The sequence below is a fragment of the Gambusia affinis genome, linkage group LG02 (genome assembly GCF_019740435.1).
Source record: "Gambusia affinis linkage group LG02, SWU_Gaff_1.0, whole genome shotgun sequence".
NCBI lineage: Eukaryota > Metazoa > Chordata > Actinopteri > Cyprinodontiformes > Poeciliidae > Gambusia > Gambusia affinis.
In genome coordinates, this window is record NC_057869.1 from 14,481,865 (window position 1) to 14,509,342 (window position 27,478).

At 39.1% G+C, this 27,478-nt stretch overlaps 2 protein-coding genes across 2 annotated transcripts; one reads left to right on the top strand and one right to left on the bottom strand.

Moving 5' to 3' along the window:
• Positions 1-480: 480 nt before the first annotated feature.
• dbndd1 (dysbindin domain containing 1) lies at positions 481-18,577 on the top strand. The gene is made up of 4 exons (XM_044137572.1): positions 481-968; positions 5,798-5,941; positions 11,434-11,571; positions 17,530-18,577. Exons 1-4 carry the CDS (start codon positions 938-940, stop codon positions 17,682-17,684), a joined length of 468 nt encoding a protein of 155 aa, XP_043993507.1. The 5' UTR covers positions 481-937; the 3' UTR covers positions 17,685-18,577.
• Positions 18,285-27,255, bottom strand: LOC122843075 (AFG3-like protein 1). Its single transcript, XM_044137557.1, has 17 exons — positions 26,983-27,255; positions 26,187-26,271; positions 25,995-26,054; positions 25,789-25,895; positions 24,714-24,860; positions 24,552-24,626; positions 24,342-24,466; positions 23,992-24,265; positions 23,756-23,893; positions 23,522-23,675; positions 23,337-23,444; positions 22,156-22,281; positions 21,853-21,963; positions 21,340-21,455; positions 21,044-21,244; positions 20,734-20,928; positions 18,285-20,665 (listed from the first exon to the last, which is right to left on the bottom strand). Exons 1-17 carry the CDS (start codon positions 27,073-27,075, stop codon positions 20,462-20,464), a joined length of 2,319 nt encoding a protein of 772 aa, XP_043993492.1. The 5' UTR covers positions 27,076-27,255; the 3' UTR covers positions 18,285-20,461.
• Between the last annotated feature and the right edge of the window lie 223 nt (positions 27,256-27,478).

The window sequence follows — 27,478 nt, forward strand, 5'->3', positions numbered from 1 at the left end:
CACTTCTAAGTTTTACTAAAAGAAATTGCATAAAATATTTGTGCTGTCTGTTCTTCTGATTTCTCTGTGTAGAACCAAACAGCTCTCTCAAACACATTTCTTTCTAAATCAAAAATTGTCTTCTGACAACGTGACATTATCTCATTTCTCCAGTAGAGGGCGAGCTGCACCAGCTTATTTTACTGGGAAGAGGGAGGCTCCATTTCCTTCTTATCTAAAGGTATGGCAATCTCTTTTTTTTTCTTTTTTTTTTTTGTCTAACAAACTGTCTTTGTTGCAGTGAACCGCTCTTCACTGCCATCCAGACACCACGCCTTAATTTTCAATATTTCACACTAACTGACCCAACTGGGTTTGTCAACTTGACTTCTGGGTTTGTGTCCCATTCATGCACGTGTCCTCCCTAGTGTTCCTCCCACAGCTTTCCATCTCCAGTGGTCCACTGCCCTCCCTGACTCCCCCACTCTCTCTTGCAGTCTGGGCAGCTGGCCAGCCCAGCCCTCCCCATTTTTCTCTTTCTCTCTCCTCTTTGCTCTGGATTTCTCTCTGAGCCAAGCCTCACAATGCTGCGTTTACCAAAGCAAGTGGCTGATAAATTTGCTGTGATGTCGCCGTTGCCAGACCTCCCTGTCTGCTCTGTAGTCTTCACATGGCTCTGATGGCAGAGCGGGACAGGTGGCCAGAGCTGGAGGAGGAACTCCACATCTCCTGTTTGGGACAATTTGCACAGCAGTAGAGAGAGAGAAAAAAGAAAAAAAGAAAAAGGGTGGAACAGAGCCAGTTCAGAGCTTAGGTCTCGCTGTGTCCACCCACCTCCACCACCCCCTCTTTACTCTCTCCTATGCACACTCACTCGCATACAATCCCCTTCCCCATTTGTGTCCTCCACTCTCTGATGCTGGTGTGGTGAGCAGCAGAACACTCTCGGCTGAGCTGCATGGAGGCACAGGGAGGGGCAGGGAGCCCAGGTAAGAGCCATTTTCCTGTCCTTTCTTTTTAATGCCACAGCTGGGAACAGGGCTGAAGCAGAATCCTGTGTCGCTTCAAGAGGCTTGTGCTAAAAATGATGCCTTTTTGTTCCCTTTTTTCAAATATACTGTGTGACTATCTCTGCTTTTGGTCTCCGATCTTAAGCAACTCTTGAAGAGTTCAATAACGATATATGTGGTTAAATATAGCACCAAAGCCCTACTTACCATTGTTCTTTTACAAGGGATGTAGAAAAGGAGGGTGGATTTTTTTTCCCCCCATTCGCACAGTTTAATCTGCTTTTAAATCAGCTCACAGGAGGTCAACCGTGCAAAGGCTGGACTGCTGAACTACAAATTGTGGAACAATAGTGTGGCCTTTGTGTAAAAGCCACCCAGAAAAGCCTGTGCTACGGTGACACTGAGGAGGCTTTATTACTGCTGCTGGACAGAATCATAATTGAAAGTGATGACATTACAGCTGTATTTTGTGTTTAGCACTGGTATGCTATAGATAACATAGGAGCCCTCAGCGACACGCCCATTAAACTGTGATGAATAAAAGGGGGCTGTTCAGTTTATTGAATTTTTTTGGGGGTGTAATAAGACATGAAGACAAAACAATTGTTTTTGACAGCTGAACATTATTGTTCTATAAGTCGTTCAGGACTACCTGAAATTAATTGCACATATTCTTCTGTTCTGATAAACTAATCATGAAAACACCCTGTGGTTTGTATTTCTGTTACAAACATCTGCACAAGTTTAATAATCGAACAAGAATTCAGTTAAAAGTGAGCGGCTGCAGCCACTTTATGCTGATGCGATTGGTAAGTGCGGATTGTAATGGAGCATTAACCATTCAGATCCAGCTGCTGAGAGCAGTCAGTGTTACAAAGTAATAATTGTCCTATAATGAGGTTCATAAGCCACCAGCTAAATTACAGAGCTAATTTCATGAAAGTTTTCAATACTGAAACAGTTCTAAATTATTTATAAAAGAGGTGTCCTTAAATAAACACTACACATATAAATGGAAAAAAAGCAACCAAAGCAAAAAAAATTTTTAAAAAGCACCTAAAATGTTTGAAAAACAAATCAGGACTGAAATACATAATTTGTAACAATCCCAATTCATGACATAAGTGTACACTTTCTCTACTCTTGAATTTTAGCATCTCTGTTTTTCCCAGTAATCCCAGTCATGCAGTACTGATACAAAAGTCTAAGACATTGTTGAAATGTAATTCAAAATTATGGGACCTATGACGGTTCCTTGTGGAATTCCTATTTCAGTTCTGGAATATTTAATGTGATCAATTAGAAAACACTGTTTCCCCAAATTTGGATATAATTCAAACCATGATAGTGGCTTTTCAGACAGATTGTATCTTGAGTGATTTGAGATTAAGATATCGTAATAATAAGATATTGTGTTAAATGTCTTCCCCATAGTATGCTGTAGTATTTCCTTTGCCAAGTAGCTGTTAGTCTCTCACCGGTGTTTGCATGCTAAAGCAAAATGTGTCCTTATAGGGTAAAATAAAAGTCAGTAAAATCACATTCATGAAGGTTTAGTGTATATCAGTTATCAGGTAATTTGTATTTAATTATTGCTCATTTGTGTTGTCATTGACTACTGCGGAGGTAAACTCGGATCGTTTTCCATCTATGCTGTCTAATTATCGGTGGAAAATCTTTCCTTTGTCATCAGTTCTACCCAGATTATCAGTGATTGGATTGTTAAGGAATGCACCATGTGTTTGCAAACCCTAGCAATTTCCTAATGCTGTCTGACTGACATGAAACAAGAAAACAATCGATATTAACAACAGAAATTATTTTTGAAACTCTTCATGACTGTAAACCAACTCAGATGTTGACTGAAAATCTAAAATCACCTACAGCATGAAGTTTGTGTATACTTTACATAAATAAACACAGAATGCAGAAGAAACACTGACAGCATCCTGGGTGGTGTATTAATTTGTCCCTCTTGTCCTGCAGTAATTGATTGTTAATTCAAGATCAAATTCAATCTGACCCCAGATAATAATCTCACTCTAGACCATTGTCATACTCCTATCTGAATCATCTTTCACCAAAACCACAGATGCAAACAAAAAAAAAGAAAGAAAACTCTGTGGGAACTTTAACATGACATGCATTCTGAGCATTAGACATAGATAGCCGTTAACATCTTGCATTTTAAAACTGTTTTTACATTCAAGTTCAGCTTTTATGGATATATGACTGAACAGAGACACTGCTGTAGGAATTGAAACCCATCCTGCCGTCCAAATATTGAGTAAACATTTCATTATGACTACAGAGGTTAAACTGAAATCTTTCAAGGCACAGCTCCTCAGTGGGGGAAATAAATCAATACCCAGTGATTGCCATTTCTCCTCAAAGGCATACCACAGTATGTCCATCTTTCCCCCTCGCTCTACTGCATTCAGCTGTCTTTGTTCCAGAAATTTAACAATCTTTGAGCATATATTGCACGGAGAAATGGTGGCCGCCATCTGCTGAGACCCATCTGCTGCACTCCCACACCGCACTGCAATAGTTCTTCAGGTCTGATCGTTTCTCCTTAAAAACTGAACATTTTTAATATCATTGTGTAGTTTGTAATTGCTCGACCCACCGTCAACAATCTTGTATTTCGGGAAGATGTGCAGCACTTTCCATGCACTTGTGCTTTTCTTTGCCCAGACTTTGTATTCAGACTGTGTCTTTGATGTCTTAACCCTGATCAAGCAGAACCTCTGTGGAGCATTAACTCCTAAATGTGAAAATGTGCTATTATAAAATCGTTCTGTTTAGTGACTTTAGAAGTGAAGAGGATGATGGTTTTCTAGTCAAGCCTTAAAACACAAAACACATCAGCTGAAAGAACGTGACAGCGTGGTGATGAATATCACATCTGAAAATGAAATGAAACATAACATGAATGCCTAAAATTAATGTGATGCTCCATATGCCTCGAAGAATGTTTTCCTAAATTTCCTCATTTTGTTAGGTTGGTGCCGGTCCAGACAGTTTGATCCAAAACCTAAGTGAGCGTTGTATGCTGAGATCAGATCAACACAAGGACAACCCATTATGACTCGCATAGTTTTTCATTTTAAGTGATCTCACAAGGTTTGTTGACTGAAGCACTGTAAAAAAAAACCCCACAAAAAACTCTTCTATAAGAATACAGGAGCGTCTTCTTTATCTACACCAATTCAGCCCACCATACTTAAAGTGTAAAGTAACAGAGAAGGTGTTGAGAAACTATAGCATCGAAAGGAAAGTGATCACACGTTGCCTCTACGTTTGTCTGTTCATTTCTATTCAGTATTGCATTAATGCACATTCATCTCTGCTGTTAAATGCTCCTATACATCACAGTGCTTGTGTGATTTGGGTTCTTGTTGAAACACCTAGTTTTATCATCGATCCTTCTGTCTTTCCAAGAGCATTTCCATCACAGGGCTTTTTCTTCCCCGAGGCTTTAGGAGCCGTTAAGACAATTATATTTCTTGTAAACATAGAAATAACCAACAGCTTGGTTTTTCCTAAAAGGCTTAGAGATGAGAATGTTGTTATGTTTGCTGTTTTCCTTTTTTTCTATGATTATAATCTCCACTACAATTTTTAAACTGAGTTTAATTAAGCAGTAAAATGGGAAGTTTAACATTTTTCCAACACAGGAATCAGCACATTGACAGCAATGTGCTGCAGGGACACAAAGAAAGGAACACTTTCCTCGTCAACAATTATTTTGATCTTTGATCATGAGAACAAAAGAGGGAATAGGAGAATTGAAATCTCTTTTTGAGTATTCAGTTTCAAAGCTCAACACTGAGTGGCTCAGTCTGTGTCTTCACCTCTTTGTTGTACTTTCTGCATTGTGTGTCTGTGCACTGCTGTGTCAGATAGAGCTGCCGTTTCACCACTAAGAAATGTTGCTTTTATATGACATCGCTTACCAACAAGCCTAAAACTTTAAGGACTTTGGACAAAAGTGGAAAAGCAAACATTTATCAGCAGGGACATGATCGCTGGGTTTCTTTAAATAAAATTGAAAACAAAGGTTTCTATTGGAAAAACCATTTAAAGCTTCTAACAACAAAGACGCTCACATATTTTTCAAACATGTTAACACTTAAGATATAAGTTAATATGAACTGGATAAAACCTGCAGTTTTGATACATAAACTTGACTAGAGGTTGTAAGTATGAAAAATCAATCACATAAGCGGGTGTAGCAAGGATGATTGATGAACACAGTTTTTTTCAATACAGAATATTTCTAACAGAGTTTATACACACACTTGAAAAGCATAATAAAAAGTTTGAAAAGTTTTCTAAGTCTTGATAAATATAGAAAACTAAAACAGAGTATGAAACATTTGTTTTATTCCTAGCCTTTATTCTCTATGATTGTCTGAATGTATTCATCTTTCTGTCTTGGCCCTCTGTTTTAATTTTCTACCTTTTTTCCCTCCACCCTACCTTTCCTGCCTTATTTCAAGTCATTCATCTTATTGCCACTTTTCGTAAGTGCTTTTATTTCCTTTGCCATCATTCGGTCCCTTCTCTTTGGAGACAATGAAGATCTCTTTGTCAAACTGACACGCTGTTCTGAGAGTCAGATTTCTACATTCTTGTAACATTTTTGTTCCTGATTTTTCAGTGGAGATCAAACATACAGAAAAAAAAATCTAATTTCCTAAAATGTTCTATTTTTTAAAAAAATGACAAAAATTCTTGGATCAATAACTTTTTTTTTTACCTCCACTCTCTCCCTTTCTGTTTCTGGGATCATGTGACGACAGAGCCCAACAAAGACATCCAGAAGCTACTGAAGCCGTCCAGCTCGGGGGATTTATCCAAGGAGCTGTTCCAGCACCCGTCAGGGGAGGCAGAGCCCAGCCTGTCGGGCCACACTGCCAGCCTGCTGCACATCAGCGAGAAGAGACGTAAGTGTAAAAAAAAAAAATGGGTAAAGACAAGAAGATATTTGAGAATTTTGCTTCACTAGAAAGGGACCCTTTGAACTTTTAAAAGTGAAACTTTCTAACAGATTAGCTGCCACACTTCTAGAGGAAAAAGGAAAGAAAGGTGCTTTCATTGTTAATGATGATTGAAAACTATGTTGGTTTAGATCACATCTAGCATGCACTAATTCTGAATTTTTAACCGTTCTTAACCGTCTCTGTCTCCTTTAAGTATTCTGCTCCACCAGACTGCTCTGACACAGTTTCGTCTGAAAGGACTCATTGTGTCACACAGAGGCTCGTGTACATGTGCCACCAAACCCCAAGGCCGCTGAAGCACAGCAACTGAAAATACAGAAGCGACATAAATGACAACAAGGCCCCTTTTATCTGCTTCACTAACTAAACAGGTCTCTGGGATTGAAAGTGACACATTAACCACCCTTGGTACCTGGCAGGTCAGATAATATGCTGAGACGGGAGAGCGAAATCAGTGAGAAGACGATGCTTCAGAAAAAAAACGACCAGAATTTTGGTTTAAATGCAAGATATTAATGATACTGTCTTAAATAACATAGATTATTTTAACAAGATCTTATTAAAACTTTAAATGAAGCAAAATATGACCAACATGTTTCATGCTTAATGTGTTTGAGATGCTTGGGGTGTTGAGGTTATTTTCTTTTTTTCTTTTTTCCCACTAGGGGGTCTTTTTTTGGGCTCTAGTGTCCCTTTTATGACAGTAGGCTGACAGGAAAGGGGGAGGGAGAGAGGGGAAGACATGCGGTAAATGTCGCCGGGGGCCACGTCGAGGACTCAAGGCCTCCAAATGTGGGTTGCGCTATCCCCTACGCCACCAAAGCATGCCCAAGTGTTGAGGTTATTTTCTGATTAATATAGAAAGTATTCCAGTACAAAACAGAAGATAAGATGATAAGATTTCCTGTTTCTACAAAAGGTCAAATGTAATGGTTCCTGAGATTTTTGCGTTATTTACTTTTGGACCCAAAAGTAAAAGACAAGTCCTTGTCTTGAAGTTTTCAAGACAAGGACATTGAAGTCCTTGAAGAAACGAAATTGTTTTTATTTACATTTTCTTTGAGCAGGGACAATTAAATAGTATAATGTTACATTTAAAGGAACTATTGTTTTTTATCCATGGACCCTTGAGACAAAAGCTAATTAGCAGCTTATTGCACATATAATAGTGTTAACAAAATGGGATTAGCTTAAGTGGACTGCGAAACAGAAATACCAGTTGTAGCTTCCTAACTGAACTTTTTAAACAGCTTTACCTTCCTAAGGATTATGGGGGGGGGGAGGTAGAATCGGCGTACGTGGCAATGTAATCACAATGCACTGTAAGCTATGTAATGTGTTTTGTGGCAGTTGACCAAAATCCCGGACGATTTTGAAATTCCCCCCGGACATTTTTTAGGTCTGAAAAGTAGGACATGTCCGGGAAAAAGAGGACGTCTGGTCACCCTAACCCAGGTGGCAAAAACCAAGCGTGCTTGTTCAGCAATCATAACAAGCACGCGCTTGTTCAGCGCTCTTATCTAGAGAACTACGGACACCGTGAAAGCTCAAACAACGTGTTTCAGCGAAGTTATCCCACGTTTTTACAACTGCACCCTAATCAGACACACATAGTGTGTTTTTTCCCCAATATCTTGGGGAACATTTCCTGATGGGAAATCGCGAAATGACGTGCCTTCAAGTAGAACTTTTTTTAACACTTGCGAACTTAGTTTCAAAGAACCTATCACCAACTAGTGGCTTGGCGAGGGCATTACGCCTTTTCGATGTGTTCCGTTACTGTGTAAACAAATATTGTACGGTAATTAGAATGTCTTCATGTAAATCTGTTAACAGAAATGGAACAAAATTTCCATTTTTCTTGTATCACTGTCATGTAAACAGGGCCTGACAGGGGTCATAAAATATAGTTTGGTGTGTAAAATAATGTGTGGCACACGCACACAATGGCAAAAGTGCAGCAGCACATCCTTCATCTCAGTACATGAAGGACGTGTAACAGACAAATCAGCAGCATATGAACAATCAACAGGAAAAATTCACGACATAGGTTGATATTTCACAAAATGATGCACATTATTTCTTACATTTAGACAGAATAAACTTTTTTTTTAAATGCCAACATATATTGCAAGAAAGATTGTTTGGAAGAAAAAGCACCAAAAAATAAATAAATAACAGAAACACTCAACTAAAGTACTGTGTGAAATCTTTTTGTTATATACCAGCAAAAAGGGAATTGCAAAAGAAAAAATACATATATATGAGCTAAACCCCACTTTCTTATTTTTTTTTAAGACTCAACCCGTGTCTATTAGTGTTCTATCTTGCCCTTTTTATTGAATTGTGAAGTCAAATCCATCATTTTGCATGCAGAGAGAGATTTATTTACATGTGCTTTAGGCAAAAAAAAATCCTTCCAGTTTTTTTGGCTTCAGCTAAGGTGTGTCTCAGCAGGATTTAGTAGTCCTCCCCAATCATGTCTCAGAGGCTCTCTGATCATCTTTTGAGATGAGGCAGTTGTTTCAGTGCCTGCCTGGGAGTGAAATCACACTGATCAATAATTTAAGAAGCGAGAGGGCATGGAGGATGCAAAAAACCTAAGGGAAAAAACCCAAAAACGTCTGAAAAGGAAGCGTAGCTGATTGCAAATTATTGCAATAGTAAGGAACATTTTTACCACATTATGTCTTATACTTATGTATTTTTTCCTCTGTTATTGTTTTACATTTATCATCTCTCCTGTAGCTTCAACTCTCCCTACTTTCCCCATCATCCTTCCTCTCCCGCTTTTCTTTTCATCTCCTCCCCCACAATTCTCTTCATGTTTCATTGCCTCTAGTTTCCACTTACCTCCGAAAAAAGATGCTCACAAAAGTAACTGCTAACAAGCCTCTTTCAGTGAACTAAATGAAAAATGTATTCCTTGAAATACTCAGACATAATTGCAAATGATAAAATCAGTTCATTATCAATATTCTCTCATTTTTACAGCCTACTAGTTTCAATCCCACATGTCTTCCGCCACACCCTGTGTTGAATGTTCTTAATATATTTGACAAATTACTCATTGCTACTATTTCAGCATGATGGATACTCTTCTATAAATCAATATTGGGTCTGTTTGGTGTAGAATGGAGGAAATGAGGTACAGCAGACAAAGAAGCCAGGAGGAGATTTGGCTCTGCCTCGTCAACATGAAGCAGCCTTGAAAGCAGCATGCAGATGGGATAATAGCAGTTTTCAGCCTGCCATTCTCCCTTTGTTCTCCTCTCAACGTCTGACCCAAGAGCTTTGCTTTAGACTTTACAAAGTAAACTGTTATCAACTAATTTATGAGGAAATCACACGTTCATCTGCTTCTGTTTCATATCTAGATTTAAGCTAAAAAGACAACAACATATGTTGTTAAAATGCCATGTTCTTGAGATGCAGCGTCATGAGACAATAAAAAATTATTTTAAAAGTGGATTCTTATTAAGTTTAAAAATATGTAATAAAACAAAAGGTTCGATAACCTGAGTGCATAAGTGCGTTTTAAGTCAGTTTCAACAGTCAGGTTCTTGAGTTAATGTCTGCCATTAGTCAGGAAAACTAATTAAATATAGTAAAGTTCACCTTTCCAGTCAGATACTCCTGACATTTGTACATTTGCATGCTTCTACTAAAGCCATAGTTTGAAGAGATGTCATAAACTGGTAAAAATTATATTATTGTACAAAGGTATTAGTCCAGGGCAATTTATATAAATACCACAGGAATAACAACCGTCAATAACAGGAGATAACTTGGAACCATAGAAACACTGGAGGTGCTAGACATTCTTCAAAAAGTCAAAACACATAGATGGAAACTGATCACAGTGGCTGCCAAGAGACTGATAGCAACACTGAAAGTCCTGCAGGAATTTGTACCTAGGATTGGAACATGTGACAGCAAGCTCCTAGTTTCCTAATCTGGGTTGGAAGACTGTTCTTCCAAAGAAAACATCAATACCTGGTTAACATCTTTTAAAATTGAACTCACAGTGAAATGTGGTGGTGGCTTTATTCTGCTCTGAGGTTACTTTTTAATTTGAGGTTAATTTTGCAAAGTAGAGAAACGAAACAAAGGATCGTTCAACTGCTCTGATCCTATGGTGTTCGGTTTCTGATTTCCTTTAATGTTTGTGCTTTGATCATTTCCTTTAAAGAGCCAGTATTAAGTATTTTAAAGGAACATAGTGCCACTCTTTAGCATATTTATGTAACTATGTTACCTTCTGTTGTTGAGCAGTTCCCCCAGGTGTTTGCTAATTGTTACTGGCTGGTCTGAAGGAGTTGAGTGGGGGAGGTGCGGGGCGGGAGGCAGAAGCTTGGTAACTTGGATACTGCATCGTCGAGGAGAAATAGCCACGCCTTGAAGGTGGTGCTAGGTCAAATCAGCTGTTTTGGACAGCTGACTAGTTGTCTCAGGCGTTTTGTCTTTGGGTAAGACACTTCATCCACCTCGCCTGCTGTGGTGGTCAGATTGTATGGCAGCCTTGCGTCTGCCAGTTTGCCCAGGGCAGCTGTGGCTACAGTCTAGCTCACCACCATCGGCATGTGTGTGAATATGTGAATTACTGGGTGTAGTGTGAAGCTCTTTGGGAGTCCTCTGGACTAGGTAAAGCGCTATGTAGCTGTTTGTGCATTGGCTCTGCCAAACTATGCTTGAAACCTTACAAAAATAAACTGTTTTGAAGGTGGGCACACTCACTCAGTCAGGTTATTGCAGCTTTTTTTGATGTTTATGTCTCTTGCCCTAAATTTGTTTCTAGTGGAATTTCGTAATATATATATGTGAAGGTAGTAAAAGTTTGTAAAATGATTAATCATTTTATCAAAATCTGCTTTGTATTGCAGTGTGCACACTTTTTCAGCTTCTCACTTTAACGATGGAGAGAATAGCAAATGCTTTTAGACTCCTGCTGTACTGCATATATGAAGTCCTTGCACTTCTGATTAAATTTTACCCTTGCCTCAGTGCATTACCAATTCAGCTCCCCTGGATGCCTGGTTGCAGTGCTGAGTCACACACTTTAATGCATGCTACATGTAAATATGACCCTGCTGCATTCAGCAGCAGAGCATTTGACCTGCTGAAGAACAAGCGTTGGTAATAAAATGAACAGGTGCAGCGTAGGGGAGAAAAATGATATAGTGAAGTGGTAAAGAAGTGGCTATTTTCATCTCCTTCCAGTCTTCAGTCACACACACACAGGCGTCAAGCTTAAACAAATACACTCAGTGAACAGCAGTGAGCACTGACGAAACTGGAAATGTTTAAAAAAGCCACAGGAAAAAAAAAATTCTTGTCCAATAATTTGTAAGAGAAATAATAATGTGCACAACTAGTATATTTTAACCCCTTACTCCTGACTGAGAGCATGCTGGTTTTGTCATTGTTGTCCACAGAACCTCTGAGCAGTGTGTCGTCTCTGGAGGTCCACTTTGACCTGTTGGACCTGACTGAGCTGACAGACATGTCTGACCAAGAACTGGCTGAAGTCTTCGCTGATTCTGATGAGGAAAACCACAGAGAGTCCCCAGCAGGTAAGTCCTGTGCTACAGTAAACGCAAAGGAAGAAAGTAAATGAAAGAGATTTACAATTATTGCTTCAGTAGCAGCAGTAGCTCTAAAAAGACAAACACACAACAGTTCAATTGTTCTCCTCCATCCAGGAAAAAAAATGAGCTCTATCAGACATATCTTGGCCTGGCACAGTATTCAACGGATGACAAAAAAATCTACAGTATCAAGAAAAATATAAAAAATCGCTAACATTGAATGAAGAATGTGGATAAATGTGTCTGAGCAATCTCACAATAGAGCTGAGCCATCCATTTGCAGATGAGTCTGTTTCAATGAGTTACAGAGTTTCAAATGATTATCGCAACAGGATCCAAAAAACCCTGCTGAGCAATAATGAGCTCAAAGGTCAAGTGACCCTCAGCGTCACAGATAATGTTCATATTCGTGGTGAGATTTTGTTCATTTATTTATTTATTTTCACAATTTGTTTTAGAGTGGCTTAAAACACTTTAATTCACTGCAACTTTTCCACAAACCTTTATTGGTGTTTTATGAGCTAGCGTTTCTCAACGGGGGCGTACAGAGGACGGCAGGGGGCGCTGGCGGAAATCTTTACAAAAGGGGGGCTCTGCGATTCCTTTGGGGGACGTTTGCTCGATGGTAAACTTTACCTCTTTTATGCACAATTATGCCAGTTTAGACTTTGAGCAACTTGCTCAATACACAAAATTGTATAGTGTAACATTAAAACATGCTTGGCTGCAACTGTACCGATGGCAGCTCTTCTTCTCTTCAGCGTTTCTGTTAGCTTATTAGCGCAGCTCCGTTCTCCTGCTACTGGTAGCTTCACTGCACCAGTTCCTCGTTACACCGGCTGATGACGTTGCTGCGATTCACTTGTCTGTTGTCTGATTTTCAAATATTTTATGTTTAATTCAGGATTTTTGCACATATATTTTGGCAGTGCTGTGATCATGTCAAACTTATATTAAAAAGTGTGTTATTGTCCCTCTGGATGCTGCACTCTTCCATAGAAGGACAACAGAAAATCGCTCTTCTAAACATGTGATGCCTAAAATCACGATACCCTCACTCTGAAAAATTAACCCATTTAAATGATAATTTAAAAAATCCTTCCATGGGTGATACCATACCACGATAGACAGCGTTCATTTTATTCAGTTAACATGTTTTGTTTTAAGTGATCCGGTATGAAACGGTAGCGTTCCAGCAGTTTTGAATTTCCATAATCAGAATACCGGGATTTTTTCCTTGTTTTAAAAAGCTTACGTCAGTCTGCTTTTCTCCATCAATACGCTTCCCGCCCGCTCCGAACCGCATGGGGGGAACAAACAAATAAACAAAAATAAAATAAAAACGACGAGCACATTGTGCAAAACTCAGAAACCGGATAACTATGCCATGTGAATCATGGCATAAAAATAGAGAATCCGACGCTCAAAAGTGAAAAATCAACATGAGTGGCGACACATGACGTGAAACATGATGAGTAGGCGGCGCAGCAGATGAACTGCACGATGAGTGAAGATTACTGGTGGTGAGCGTCAATACAAACGATAAAATAAAACTAAAGAAACTAAAGAGTTGTCACAAGGGGACAACTCAAACATAAGGAGGGTTGAAAACTACAACTTCAACTTCAAAGTGAATCATGGTAGTTCTGAACCTCTTTCTAAAATGGTTCACCGTTTTTGGTGAAGAAAGAGACAGGACTGGGCATACATCTTTATGGCACACCAGCAGTCGGGGTGATGAGGAAAGGATGTGGGCAACACAAACAAAAGAATAAAATACATGTGCAGAAAAGTTCAGACAGAACTCTTAGACATGGCACTGAAATATGGAAGCAGTGTTTGCTCAGCTCTAGCAAAGTGGCAAATCAAACAGATTTATGTAATAATGGCTCATGGCTCCTGTCTCACATTCACCTCAGAGCTAAAAATAGTATTTTTGTCATTTTCTCCTTGAACAATGCAAACACCTTCATCTTCAAGAAATCCACCCTCTCCCTGTTCTCTTTTCTGTTTATTACTAAAACTGAAAAAACATTATTTTTTTATTTTAGTCTCATTGTACAATGAAAGTGAAAGCATTGTAATCTTACATTTGATAATTGTCTGGCCTTGAAGAAAGTATTAAAAGTTGTGTAAAAAAAAAAACCTTCCCTCTTCATTTTGGCATTTAGAAGACATAAATCATTTTGCTGATCCTAACAGGCCTAAAATAGGAAATGCTTGGCATGATTTAAAATCAGACAGTGAGAAAAAGGTTTTGCATCTTTTAAAACAGAATTTTCAGGCAACTTTTTACAAAACATGCGGTATGTTCACAGAGATACAGAGATTTGCAAGATTAATTCTGTCTGACAGCTGAAATACATGAGTGAATGAAATATCGGTTTTACATTGGATTCTACGTTTTGTGAATTGTGAGGTTTTCCCTCTAACTCGGATCAGATAGCGTTAAGCTTTGGTTGCGAGAGAAAATCGCTCAATGGAAAAATAGTGAGGACGTATCAGGGTTGAGACAATGGTTAAAGCGGGGAGAGAAGCTGAAGATGGGTGAGTGAGTTCAAGCTATGTGCAGACTGTTAAATAATTGATTTTCCCCTTCTGGAAACAAAGCCTGTTTCTTCTCAAGCCATTTAAGCACAACCAGGATGCAAGGAATTCATTTTTGCACTTTGTCTTCCTAGTCTCAAATCTTGTGCCGTGTGATTTTATTTTCACCTTCCTTTAGGCAGCCAGCAGTCTACATCCCTATTTAGATTTTGTAAGTTTGGACATGTAGCAAAACACGTGCATTCTAGAAAGCTCAGAACAAATACCAATTAAGGGCTTTTTATTCTAGAGAATCTGAACAAAAGAATGACGAGGATTTAGTTGGTTTGCCCTTCGTTTTACGCTCAAATCAGACTCATGAAACATAAAATTTAGACACACACAGACAACCCACCCTGGACAGAGCTTTGTCACTTCAGCTGCAGGATTTCAGAGAACAGATATTAAAACACAGAAGCATTGATCCAGGATTTTACTGAAGAGAAGCATAGAGTACACAATAAGGGCTTCTTATTGGAGAGAAACAGAATGAAACAGAGGAGTGCGGAGCTGGTAGCATCATCTGTGAGACGATAAACAAAAAGAGGAACATAAGGACCAAAACATCTGCCTCTCATTCTACTCTTTAAAATTTAGGAGCTACCTCTTTTGGAAACATGTGAAACAATCATCTGATCTCACAATGCGACAATTTTGGTCGGGAACCAATGAGGGGAAACCAAAATTGGAAAGAAAATGAGCTCTTCTTTTAGTTTTGATTAGAACTCCTGCTGCAGCATTTTGGATCACCTGACCCGTCGTCGACACTACACTTGTCTTTATGCAATTGCTTGAAATCCAAACAGAAAAGTTAAGTTTGCTCCCACAAAGTGTACATTCAACAGCTGCTTCCTCTCTTCAGCCATTCAGCTACGTTCCTCCTTCAGGAGCATGAGTCTGTCTATAAAAGCGCCATTGAATGTAAAAAGGTCAGGTTCCGGCTCAAACTGGCTGCCTTTAGCACTTACCTAGGCCTTTAATTACTTTCAGATCATCATCAGTCACTGCTTGTCCTAGTTCACAAACTCTGGTTGAGCTGTGCAAGAAAAAAAGAAAACAAATTGTTTTTGGCAGAATTTGGGAAGTGCTGATATGTATTTTTAGACATTGTTACTTTGACAGTTTACAGTGATTATTATTATAATGTTATTATAATGTCTTCAAATGAACAAGAAATCTTGAGCTGTAATCATAGGACAGCAAAATTTTATGCAGTTTAATAAGCTATACCTTACAAATTAGAGGAAAACTGCAGACATCTTGTGATTCAGTAACACTAAGTGAATCAGAAACTCACAGACTGAAGCAGAGAAATCTATATTTATACCACTGTCTGGGAGCTTAGACAAAGTTGGCGCCTTCGAAAGCAAAAGAACAAGGGACAAAAAGAAAAAAGAAACATCTCAACTATTGTAGTTCTTAATTATTATTTTTTTCCATTTTGTCTTCTCATGTTTTCCTGCAATCCAATTGTCAGGAGAGATTCAAACACAGCACACAAAACAATCACGTCTGCATTACACAGGCAGGATTCAGCTTGCACACTTTGCAGACATTTATTTCGTGGCGTAAATGCACCAGGGAGGTTTCTCTCATGGGACATGTTACTGCGGAGTCCTCGCTGCCTCACATGAGGTTGACAACTCATTAAAATCCAGCAGAGAGGCAATCAATCATCTGAGATCAATATTTGTCTTATTCCAACGCCTCTCTCTCTTTTGTCGCCATTCGGTCTTTAATATATTGCAGAATACAATGTGTCTCTGGGGAGATATCTACGCGGAGAAGAACTCGAAGAGACGGGACCCAAGAGCTCTACTTCTCTCATTTAAGGCTGATTTTATGTTATTGACGAAGGTTCAACATCACCACCAAGTGGCGTGAAGTGGCAACAACACCAACACCTTAACGTCTGTACCATGTCAGAGGAGAGAATGTTAATATCTTCGCTCTCTTTTGAGAGATTTATTTGTTTATTCTATGTGATGGTTAGGTCTCTTTTCTTCAGTGAATTTCTGTCACATTTCCAACACAAATATCAATGTGTTTAATTAGAAATGTGTGCCCTAGACTTAAACATAGTAAAGCTTAACTGTGAAGTGGAGGGAAACTAGTAAAAAGGATCTGGGATTTTTGAACCATTTTTTGTATAAACAAATGGAAATCTCGCTTTTTATCTGTATGCAGTGAGTTTTGGGATTTATATTTACCAAAGCTTCACGTTTAGAGATTAAAATTATTGCACGTTCTAGTTTGCGAAATAGCTTGAGCTCAGTCATGGGGAGTGCAGAATTTGTAAACAGCTATTTGGAAGCTGTTACATATTGACTTAATTAAGTAATAGTTTTTGACTTGGCCAATCCAGTGGGAATATATATATATATATATATATATATATATATATATATATATATATATATATATATATATATATATATATATATATATATATATATATATATATATATATATATATAATTTTTTTTTTTTTACATAAATCATTGAATTACAGCTCTGGCTATTTGTGTTTGTTTTCCTGTCGGGAGGTAACCCTCCTCTCCCGTCTCAAGTCTTTTCTTCCAGAAGTGTCCTGTATTTAGCTGGTGAAGCTAAATGTGTTTACAGTGATGTTTTATTTGTCACTTTTTTTTTATCCACACCACATTTTGCAGAAAAAAAAAGTTTTTGGCTTTTGATTTAACATGGGTTTTCTAGTTGAAGCTCTTGTATGAAGACCAGATTTTTGAAATGCACAACCATCTATAGTTCTTCCACCTGAGCCGTGGATCTATGCTGATCCTCCAGAGTTACCATGGACCTCTGGGCTTTCTCTACTATTAATGTTGTCCTTATCCAACCCAGCAGTTCAGAAGGATTGTAGGTCTTTGTATGTCTCTAATAAACCTCTGAAATCTCCACAGGAGAACTGGTGTTATATTAAGATTGAATCACACACTGGTGAATTCTGTATTTCTTTATTTTTAATTAGGTAATTTTCATAGGTAAATGGTTTGACTGAATTTAAAACAATAATTTTCCTTCCACTTCACAATGACGTGCTACTTTGCTGGTCAATAAAATTCTTTAAAAAAGGCGATTAAATGTCCTGGTTGCAAAGTGACAAAACACTGATCATTTCCTTCAGATGTTTTTATGGAAGAAGAGTTTATAATTCTGTTTTATATACTATACACTGAAATAAATTAGCTCTTGAGATAACTCCAAGTGCACTTTAGTAGGGTGCAACATTAAAAACATTAACACTCTTATTCTCATTGCATAAACTGTTTCTGAACAGCCTGATTTATTGTGCGTCTATTTCCAAAACCCTCCGTCTGATGTGTTTCTGGTCCTCAGGTTCCCACCAGCCTGTGCTGCCCAGGAGCGGCTACATGCGCTCTCCCTCGTGGACGCGCTGCAGTAAAGTGGAGCTGCCTCGTGAGAGGAAGCATCACAGTGACTCAGACACAGCAGATCCCTTAATGAAGCTGGAGAGAGCGAAGCATCCATAAAGCTCAACCCGAAACGAGCCTGTTGGACAGACACAGTGGCGAAACCAAGCCACCGAGACGCCTCCATCTGCCACTGTGCACGCACGTGATGCCCCGCAGTGCTGGCGCGTTCAGGCTCAACTCTGGAAACTCGGCTCTCTGCTCTACAGACAATGATGACGTGCAATAATCTCACTGTACCTGCTCTCTTCTCACACCAACTCAAGCAAACCTGTGCAGTCATCGTGTTTTTATAGCGGAGGGTTCTTATTGCACTCTGGGCTGCCAGATGATTTAAATAGTTTTTTCTTTTTTTTAGATAGACAGGGTATGAGGTCAACAGAGTATCAACACCTTCGTCCTTACAACACCTCAGGGTGGGCCGACATTATGAGATTGGCAGCAAAAGTTAAAGCCACAGTGATGGCAGCTCTTGAGAGGTTAGATGAAATATAAATTAAAACATTCAGGTGCTTATTAAGACTTACTGTTTCTTATTAAAGCATCAGAGGTTTCTGCTGACTGTGAAGATAGCGAAGGTAGCCCTAATGGAGATATGTGGGGTATCTTCATTATTAATAAAAGTGTATCAATGCAAAAAGCCTGAATAAAAAAGTTGCACTTCTTTCTCTAAATTGTATAGCCAGCGCCCCCTGCAGGATTGTAGACAAGTAAAGTCAAGTAAACAGACAAAGTAGCAGCAACTTGCAATAATTTGTTCCATAGTAAGATTTTTTTTCTTCTTCTTTGCTACCGATTCCCTCCAACCTCCAACCCTCAGAGAAATGTGTGGCTGCCACAGTCGATGCTCCAGGGATGCAAATGAGCAGAACTTGAAAAGAAAATACATTCAAAGCAAAGGTCATCATAATTTGTGTGGATGCCAAAAAAAAAAAAACAACCCAACAAACAAACAAAAAAAAAACGTAACAAAGTGCCAACATTTGTTTTAATAGTAAAATTAACTCAAGATATTTCTTTACTGTCAGTGAATGGATAACGGATTGCTTGGTTTGTCACATGTTCAGCCTGCCTATAGGACTGTCAACTCTGAATGCTGTGGATCAAATATGATGCTAGAGGTCGGTTGAGGATTCAATAAAATTGTGGCTCCTTTTAAGTTTTGTATCGTCATTTTCATATCCAGCAAACACCTTTCTTTTTTGTAAGAAATTTTATAAATGTAAATGAAAATGTATAAAATTTCAGAGAAGCCAATTTAAAGTTATTCTGGTGTCTGCAACAAGTTTACCCACAGGAGGAATTAAAAAAATTTAAATCAATTTCTATGGCAATAATTTTTTAAGACTACTGAGACAGAAGATCAGGTTCTGCAAGTAACGTCATTCATTCTGATTTCTAATTTAAAAAACATTTGAAAAAGTGTCATATTTATTTATTTTTTCTCCTCCAGGAGGTCTTTTGTGGGCTCTAGTGTCCCTTATATGACAGTAGGCTGACAGGAATGGGGGATAGACAGGGGGGAAGACATGCGGCCAATGTCGGTCGGGTCCAGGAATCGCTATCCCCTACGCCACCACAGCACTCCCGAAAAAGTGTCATATTAAGCAAAACGTGAACAAATGTTTTAAACCTATTTGTTCTGAGCAGGAACAGAAAATATAAACATTGAGCTAATGTCATTTACAAACAATATAAAGTCATACAGTGATTTCCGTGTCCATGAATTAAAAGCACTAGTCTTGGTTAAAGAAATATTTGCATCTAAAACGTCTGTCTGACCTTAAAGTTATGGAAAACATGACGGAGAAGGCATTTTTTAACATCATGAAACAAAATAAAACAAATTTTCTAAAAATCCTAATTTCCAAAACGGATTTCTTAATTTTTTAAAAATCGGGGAGGGAAAAAATTGTCTATATTTTATGACGGAGATGATCAAGTTACAGTAATAACTTCTTTCATTTGTCCATAGAGCAAATTTTACAAAAACTTGGTCAATGGGCATTTCAGTGCACAGAAAGTCTGCACACGCTGAATTTTGTCAGGCTACAGCCACAAATTCCTCTCTATTGGAATGTTACATGTTGTACCAGCACAAAGTAGTGAATTGAAATTATTGAGTTGGAGAAAAAAAATAAAAAATTTATAGTTTCTAAAAAGTGTGGCATGCATTTGTTTTCACTGATAACGCTAAATAAAAATAAATATTAAGAAAATAAAATAAAAACAGTATTACACCCAACCTGTCCAGGAGTTTTCTATGAAGACCAGCAGTGTGGTCTTCATAGAAAAAGGGTCAAAAAAGTCATTTTTGAAGGAAACTCAGTGAAGTTCAGGGTGCAGCTTCATCCAGAGGACATTATTGAAACCCAATGAGATAAAGTGCAGGTCACATTCTCAGCTGTTGTCAGAGTTGATGGGGGATAGATGTAGCTAAATCCAGGGAAGAAAACCTGCTAGAGCCTGAATGTAATGATTCAAATCAAATGGTTTAGATCAAAGCAGAGTCGTGAGCTAATCAAAGGGAGATCATATTCAATTTAGCAATCTATCATAAGATCTGAGTATCACACATCCACTCTTACATACACTCTTGCAGAAACTGAAATATTTTTGCAAACAAGGCAAATATTTCATGTAGATTTGGTTCTAGAAAATTTCAAGTCATTGTGAAAACATCAGCCCTTTTTGGAGATTTGTAAAAAAAAAAAAGCCTCCCTTGCTTTGTACTGGTGTACAGCATAAATCCCCATCAAATATGGATGGATGTGATTGTAATGACAAAATGTTAAGTTCAGGGGATGCTAATATTTCTGAAAGGTGCAGTAAATTTGTTAATGAATCATGTGAAAAGGTGATTTGTTCTGTTTATCATCCCCTCCACACTTTAGTCCTTCGGGTTGTGGAGTTTCCTCTTCAAATTCTAGTGCTTCACAAAGCTCCTCATACGAGCCGTTCTCTTGAAAAGGTCGAGGTCCTAGAAGCTCCACCATGTCCGTTCGGTCCAGAATCTCTTTTTCTAGCAGACGCTTCGCCACCTGCAAAAGAGAAGTGTTCTTTAAAACGTGAAAGTCTGCATAGTGCACGGCAGGCCGACGAGTCGCACCTTTTCCACCATCTCCTTCTTGTCGACAACAAGCTGGAGTGTTCGCTGGAAGGCGACGTCTACAAGCGAGCGGACCTCCTGATCTATGAGCTGCGCTGCCGACTCACTGTAGGGCTTCTCTGTGACGGCGTTTTGCTGAAGGTGGAGGTCAAAAGAAACGTGGCCCACAGCCTTGTTCATGCCGAACTGAACAACCTGAAGAAGCAAATAGAAATGTTCACTTACAGAGCGAAGGTTTGACTAAAAATCCAACATGCAAGACAAACGTTTCAAGATATTTTAAATCTCGACTGCTAATTGAGTTGATGACCTGCTCGTACGCCGTCTGAGTGACTTTCCTGAGGTCGTCCTGGGACCCGGTGCTGACTCGTCGAAAAAAAACCTGCTCGGCCACGCGTCCTCCTAACATCACGCACATCCTGTCGAACAGCTGGTCCTGGTTCAGCAGGTGCAGCTCCTTAGATAAATACGGTGCATAACCCAAACCTCTCCCTCGAGGAGCAATGGAAACCTGACGGTAACGTAAAGTAAAAGTCCTCCAAATCAGATGTAATTACTAGGAGCTTATTGGATTATCTGGACCGGATAATTATTCCAACGGAATACCTTAAGCAGTGGTTCTGCATGCTCCAGGAACCATCCTGCTACGGCATGACCAGCCCTGTGATACGCCACGGTTGTCTTTTCCACAAGCTGTAACGGCTGAGTGTTTTTATCCAGACCTCAGATAAAAGAAGATGCCTTCCAGAATCAGAACTTAGCAAAAAAAAAATATTCCAAAATTGTTGCATGAAATGCCCAATTTCATTACATTGTTTGAAAATAGAGCTATAGCCTACATTTATGTATTCACGTCAAATAGTGGTTTTGTGACACATGATGTCAGAAAACTTAATGCTGCTAACATCTGGTGGGTGAATCCGCACAGAAACATTCACCATGAAAGCAAATAATCCAGTCATGAAAAAATGATGGCGTTAAATAATCAATTCTTTATTAAAAGATGCTTTCATTTTGAAATCAAATGCATTTGTTTTTTTTACAAAAGAGTTGAACTTCGTTGAACATTGAACATTGTTGCTTAATAAAATTATTTATGTTAGATTTTGGTTGACCTACCTCCATTGACCCTCTCCACAGCCTGCTCAAAGTGCTCGGCACTGATGCACTGGCTGACATGACGTGCAGCTCTCAGTGCAGCTTCATTACAAACATTGGCAATATCAGCCCCTAAAACACACAAGAGAAACAGCCACAATGCATCTAGTGAAACGTGACTCGTAACGCTTTAAAAAAAGCTTGCAAGCTGGGACTAAATAGTTTTGTTCCAGCCTTTGCAGCAAAACGTTCAGCATTTTTGGAAAGTTGAGCTGTAAAATTAGCATCAGCAACAGATGTAGGAGCCCCACTTTCCATTCTTACCTGTGAAACCCGGGGTCTGTGCAGCTAACTTCCTGGACAAAGCTTCAAGGTTTAAACAAGGCTCCAACTTCAAGGGTCTCAGATACACTTTAAAGATGGATGCTCTGCCCTTTATATCAGGCAGGCCTGCAGGAAAGAGAAAACAAGCCTGGTATGAATTCTACAGTACATTTCTACTGCAATATCAAGTTAATTTGCTGGAGGAGGAAACTGTCATCTGAATATCTAAATGAACTCAAAAAGTAGTGATAGAGAACTGTGAAAAGGGAAGCCTACACTGAAATTATATTCTGCTGCCTTTACAAGCCATAAATTAAAAAATAAAAAAAGATCTTAAGGAGAACCTTTATATGTAAAGTATCTCGAATAACAATGTCTACTACTTGAATTTAAAAGGTTTGTGACGTCACAACTTCAAACTTTATTGTGTTTAAAAGGAGCAACACAAAGTCACATCAGTGATTTTTTTTTCTTTGCAAGCTGGTAAAATACATTCTTTGTGAAACATCCATTTATTCAAGAAAATAAAAATGCTGCAAAAAGGTGAAAGATGTCTTGAAACAGGCGTTAATCTTGCAGATTAACATGATCTAAGTCTGTAGAGTTCTGCAGAAAGAAAGATATAATTCAACTAACTGCAAGCTACTCAAAAGCAACACCCTCTGATTGACTGCTAACATTAGTCCCAACCCGAAGCTTGGTCTCCAGTTATCTTTCAATCAATTATCATAATTATTTTTTTTTTTGTCAGCATTAGACCGGCTTGTTACGAGCAAATTAGATTTTAGCTGGTACAACAACGATCAACCATCTCCACCAAAACATAAAAGCAGCCAGACAAACACAGTACGGCTTAAATGACATTAGAGGAGAGCAGAGATGAGAAAATATGTGCAAATTTAATAAACTTCAAAGACTAAGCTTGGCATCTCATCTCCAATAGAAAAAATAAACTAACAATGTCATGCCTGGGCATTGTTGCCACTGTTGTCGAGTTGCAGCAGCAGCAACGACGACACCCAGGCGACACAGCACGAAAAAGCATCATGTAAACAGGAAAATGTTGCATCAAGTGCAATTAAAATCACTTACATAAGAGTAGGACGTTATACAACAAGACAGGGAATAAATGAAAGGGGAATGATATTCCCGTTTAGAGAAGAGTCTGTGCTGTACTTCACCCAAATATACATGTCGATCAAAGCGGCCGGGTCTCATCAGAGCCGGGTCTAGGACATCAGCTCGATTAGTGCCGGCTAGCACGACAATGTCGGTGCTGCTGTTGAATCCTGGAGTCATACAAACAGGCCGGGGATTTAAAATGTTGCCTAAGGAACTGGAAAAATAAACGTGCTTAAATGCTCACCATCCATTTCCACAAGCAACTGGTTCAGAGTGTTTTCCTGCTCGCTCTGCCAGCCAAAGCTCCCGCTGCCTCTTTTCCTGCCGACCGCATCGATCTCGTCGATAAAAACAATGCAGGGCGCCATCTTGCGAGCCATGGCAAACAGGTCTCTCATCTGACAAAAGACCAGATCATAAGCGACTTGTGACACGGACAGATACATTTTTAAGCAATGTCTGAGGATGGAGGACTGACCCTTGCGGGTCCCACCCCAGCGAAAACTTCCTGAAACTCGGAGCCATTAACAGCGATGAAGGGGACATTGGCCTCCCCTGCTGTGGCCTTCGCCAGCAACGTCTTCCCAGTTCCAGGGGACCCAGATAACAGCGCACCCTGCAAAGACAAAATGCGTGTCATGAGTAGCATGTGAAAATAATCGTGGCAGAGAAAATCTGAGATGCACTCCAATATGAAAACACACACAGACTTACCTTTGGGATCTTGGCTCCCAACTCCCGGTACTGATTTGGGTTTTTCAGAAAATTCACAAACTCAAAGATCTCTAGCTTGGCCTCTTCACAGCCTGCCACATCCTTAAAGCAAACATTTCCAAAGTCTTTAATTATCTTTGCTTTAGATGCTTTGATGCTGAATGGATTTCCTTTCAAACTGCCGCCGTGTGCTCCGGCTATGGGCCCCTGTCGCTTCGCAAACAGTAAGGAGCCAGCCAAGAGGAACGTAGGGAGAACGCTTAAAACCATCGTCCTGAGGAGGAATGAAGAGGAAGCTGGAGAAGAAAATCCAATTTACATGTTGCTTCAGCTTGAGGAAAGACTCTCACCCGTCACTTTCACTGGTGTAGAGGACGGGTACTTTCTGTGTGGAGTCCAGGCCCATTTCCTCCTGAACCATCTCCAGCTTGTGTTCAAATGAGGCCGCGCTGCCAATGTTAAACCACAAATAATCCTGAAACACAAAACCAAAAAAACGGCGTAAGAAGTGGCCCCTTTCTGAAGAGAGTCAGGACACGGCACAGTATTATCTTACTAACCACTTCTGATGAGTTCACTCCATCGGCCGGAAACACTTTGACATACTGTTTATTGACCACCGCTACATGACCAACCTGTGTGAACAAAATGATCTGTTTACGCTACTGATGAAAGGAGATTAGCTGAGAAAGACTCCAGGAGCGACACTGAACTAAACGTACCAAGCCTTTGCTCAGATACAGAACAAAATCCTTCCAGGAGATCTGGACTCCAGTTTCTCTGAAGTGGAAGTACAAAAAGGCTGCGGTCATGCCCGCAGCGCCGAGAGCAACGTTCTGGACAGTCCTTTCATCAAAGGGAAAATCCTTCTGGAGGACGAGGAAACGTTGAAATGAGAACAGATGAATCAGCTTCTGACCACTGTTACGTTAAGTTTTAACTATTAAACCAAAGGAAGCCCAAACTAAAGATAAAACCTTCCACCACATAAGTTAAGGCGATAAAGGTCAACTTAGTTAAAACCTTAAAGCTCAACCATTATTTCACCTACTTAGCCTTAAGCATCACATCAACAATATCATGTTACTACAGACTAAGGGTTTTGTAATATTAAAAAAATCCCTCCATATGCATACGAGCAGTAAATCACCTTTTCATTTTAAATGCTTAAACTCTGTTTTTATTTGCTGAATGTGTCACTGTTATAAGAAGACAATGTGAATTTCAACAACTTTGGAACATTTCTAATTGAAACCCAGTGGTTCTGAAAGCAACATAAACTGCTTTAAGTATTTGATCTATGGGATCAAGTTCTTTTTTTAAAATTTATAAACCTTTTAATGCTTTGTTTATCTATAAAATGCTCAACTTTTGGACGCAACCTTCCTAATTTTTCACATTGCGGTAGAAGACAACAAAGCCTGTCCCTACGTAGTAAATCAGAACAATCTTTCATTAACAATTTATTGGATAAAAAAAAGGTTATTTTGTTTACCTATAGGCTAGTAAAGTTCTTTAACAAATACAATCAATCGAGCCTCGGTTCAAATATTGCTTTATAACAAATTAACTGCATAATTATAAAACATCTTCACCTTGGCAGTTTTTTTTATTATTATTTTGTCATTTGAAGATAAAAAAAACACATTCCTGTGCTTTTCTAATCCAATCTTTCTTTTCTATCAAAGTGTTATACTACAACTTTATTTCACAAAACAAGATAAATGAGTCTCACGTGTTTAAAGAATGTGCAGAACATTTTGACAACACAACTAAAGTAGACACTTAGATCTTCACCTTGAATCGTTTATACCACTGAGATCTCTCCTTTTCTCTTTCACCACTGCCATCATTCCCTTCACGTCTTTTGGTCCGAAGTGAGTCTTGCTCTCTACTTCTTTTAACTAAATAACAAAAACCAAATATAAATTGCAGAAAAGCAAACCACACAGGAATTTAAGAAATGCCTCTCTTAATGAGGACTTTTCTTTTTCTTTCTTTACTTTCTGCTGATGTTCGGCTGCCAGTTCCTTCCTTTCTCTTCGGGAGCAATTTTTCAAAACCTGAAAGAACAAAGAAAATTAGCAAATCAGATGGCTGACACTGGCCAAAAATATTTGGGTCACTGGGCCTGGTCAGATGGATTCATTGTATTGTGTGACAGAGTAAGATGGCTTGCTGAGTGCTTCACGTACCTTTCAGAGGCCTGTTTGAGCCGAGAAGCCGAGCAAAACTGAGTTGATGCAGTTCTCCACATCTTCCCTGAATGAGCAACGCCATCTGCAGTTAAAAATATTTGACAGGAAATGAACATCGCCAAGGTAATAGCAGAAAAGGCTCACCAAAAGCCCTATAATTCATGGCAAGCGAGGAGTTGTTAGGAAAAATCCACCACCTGTTTTCCTCCAAACTTTACCGGATTATTGAAATCTTATTAGTTAAGTCTTTGTTGCAATAAACTGTGGGACATTTCACATCGTTTTATGAGGTAACAATGGCCTGGCTAGTATCTCAAAACCAATCATATTGTTTTAGTAAATCTAACATAAAATATTGATTCTTATGTCCATAATTTGGGCATAAGCACAAAGGAAATACTTTTCCCACTGAATTGCTAAAAAAAGACTTCCTTCTCATCCATCATGTTAAACCAAGGACAGCAAAAAGAACATCATGGAACTAAGGAAACTGTCTCATAAACTACATAATCAAAAGAACCGGGCCTCTTGGTCCCAGGAGAATACAAACAGCGGAGGAATGATGCAGAAGCAGAGCTACTGTTGTTTGTTTGTTTGAGGCTTTGAAGGGCAGCTGTCAGCAGAGATGCAAAGGTTTTTCTCACGCCAGATAAGTTCATGGCTCATTGTAGGAACTCACGCATCTTACAGAAAATGCATTTTTCTATACAGAATTTTATTATTATTATTTTATTGCAAAGTTATACATTGTTATACATGCATACATTTACTTAATAAAAACATTTCTTCTTACCGAAACCCCTTTGAAGCGCAAAGTAGCTGAAACTGTGAAAAAGTTTTGCCTCCACGTCCGAACCGTCCGCGCTCGGTTCCGAACAGACCACATGCTGAGGACCAAGATTCCCGTCAGACAGAATAACGAGGAGTTATTTCACAGTCCCCCTGATATCTGCTCCCATCAGCTCACAGACGCACATCGGATGAGCCGAGAGGAAGCTGTGCTTTGCGCTCATTGGAGACCAGCGCAGCGCGCACCTAGAACAAGTTCAAACCAAGGATCTCGCGAGATGAAAGTTAATTGAAGACGCATTTAAATATATCTCGAACATATTTCAGTTTATTACAATTATTTATCTGGTGTCTACTTTTCTATTTTATGGCTTTGTTTCAAGATAGTACCGGGGTCAGTTCGTCTGAAAAATAAACAAATCTCTAATTTCAGCAACAGCTGTCCATCAGCGCTCTGGCTCTTCAGTTATTCGTCCACTCCACTGTGCAAGACGTCTCCA

What these genes read in the sequence shown, in the direction of transcription:
- dbndd1 (XM_044137572.1), top strand. Translation starts at nt 938, where the DNA reads ATGGAGGCACAGGGAGGGGCAGGGAGCCCAG. An exon ending in GGGAGGGGCAGGGAGCCCAG is followed by an intron (nt 969 to 5,797) that starts GTAAGAGCCATT and finishes ATGTGACGACAG; the next exon opens with AGCCCAACAAAGACATCCAG. An exon ending in CCACAGAGAGTCCCCAGCAG is followed by an intron (nt 11,572 to 17,529) that starts GTAAGTCCTGTG and finishes TCTGGTCCTCAG; the next exon opens with GTTCCCACCAGCCTGTGCTG.
- LOC122843075 (XM_044137557.1), bottom strand. Translation starts at nt 27,075, where the DNA reads ATGTGGTCTGTTCGGAACCGAGCGCGGACGGTTCGGACGTGGAGGCAA. An exon ending in TGTATCTGAGCAAAGGCTTG is followed by an intron (nt 24,627 to 24,713) that starts GTACGTTTAGTT and finishes TTGTTCACACAG; the next exon opens with GTTGGTCATGTAGCGGTGGT. An exon ending in ACAGACCCCGGGTTTCACAG is followed by an intron (nt 21,964 to 22,155) that starts GTAAGAATGGAA and finishes TGTGTGTTTTAG; the next exon opens with GGGCTGATATTGCCAATGTT.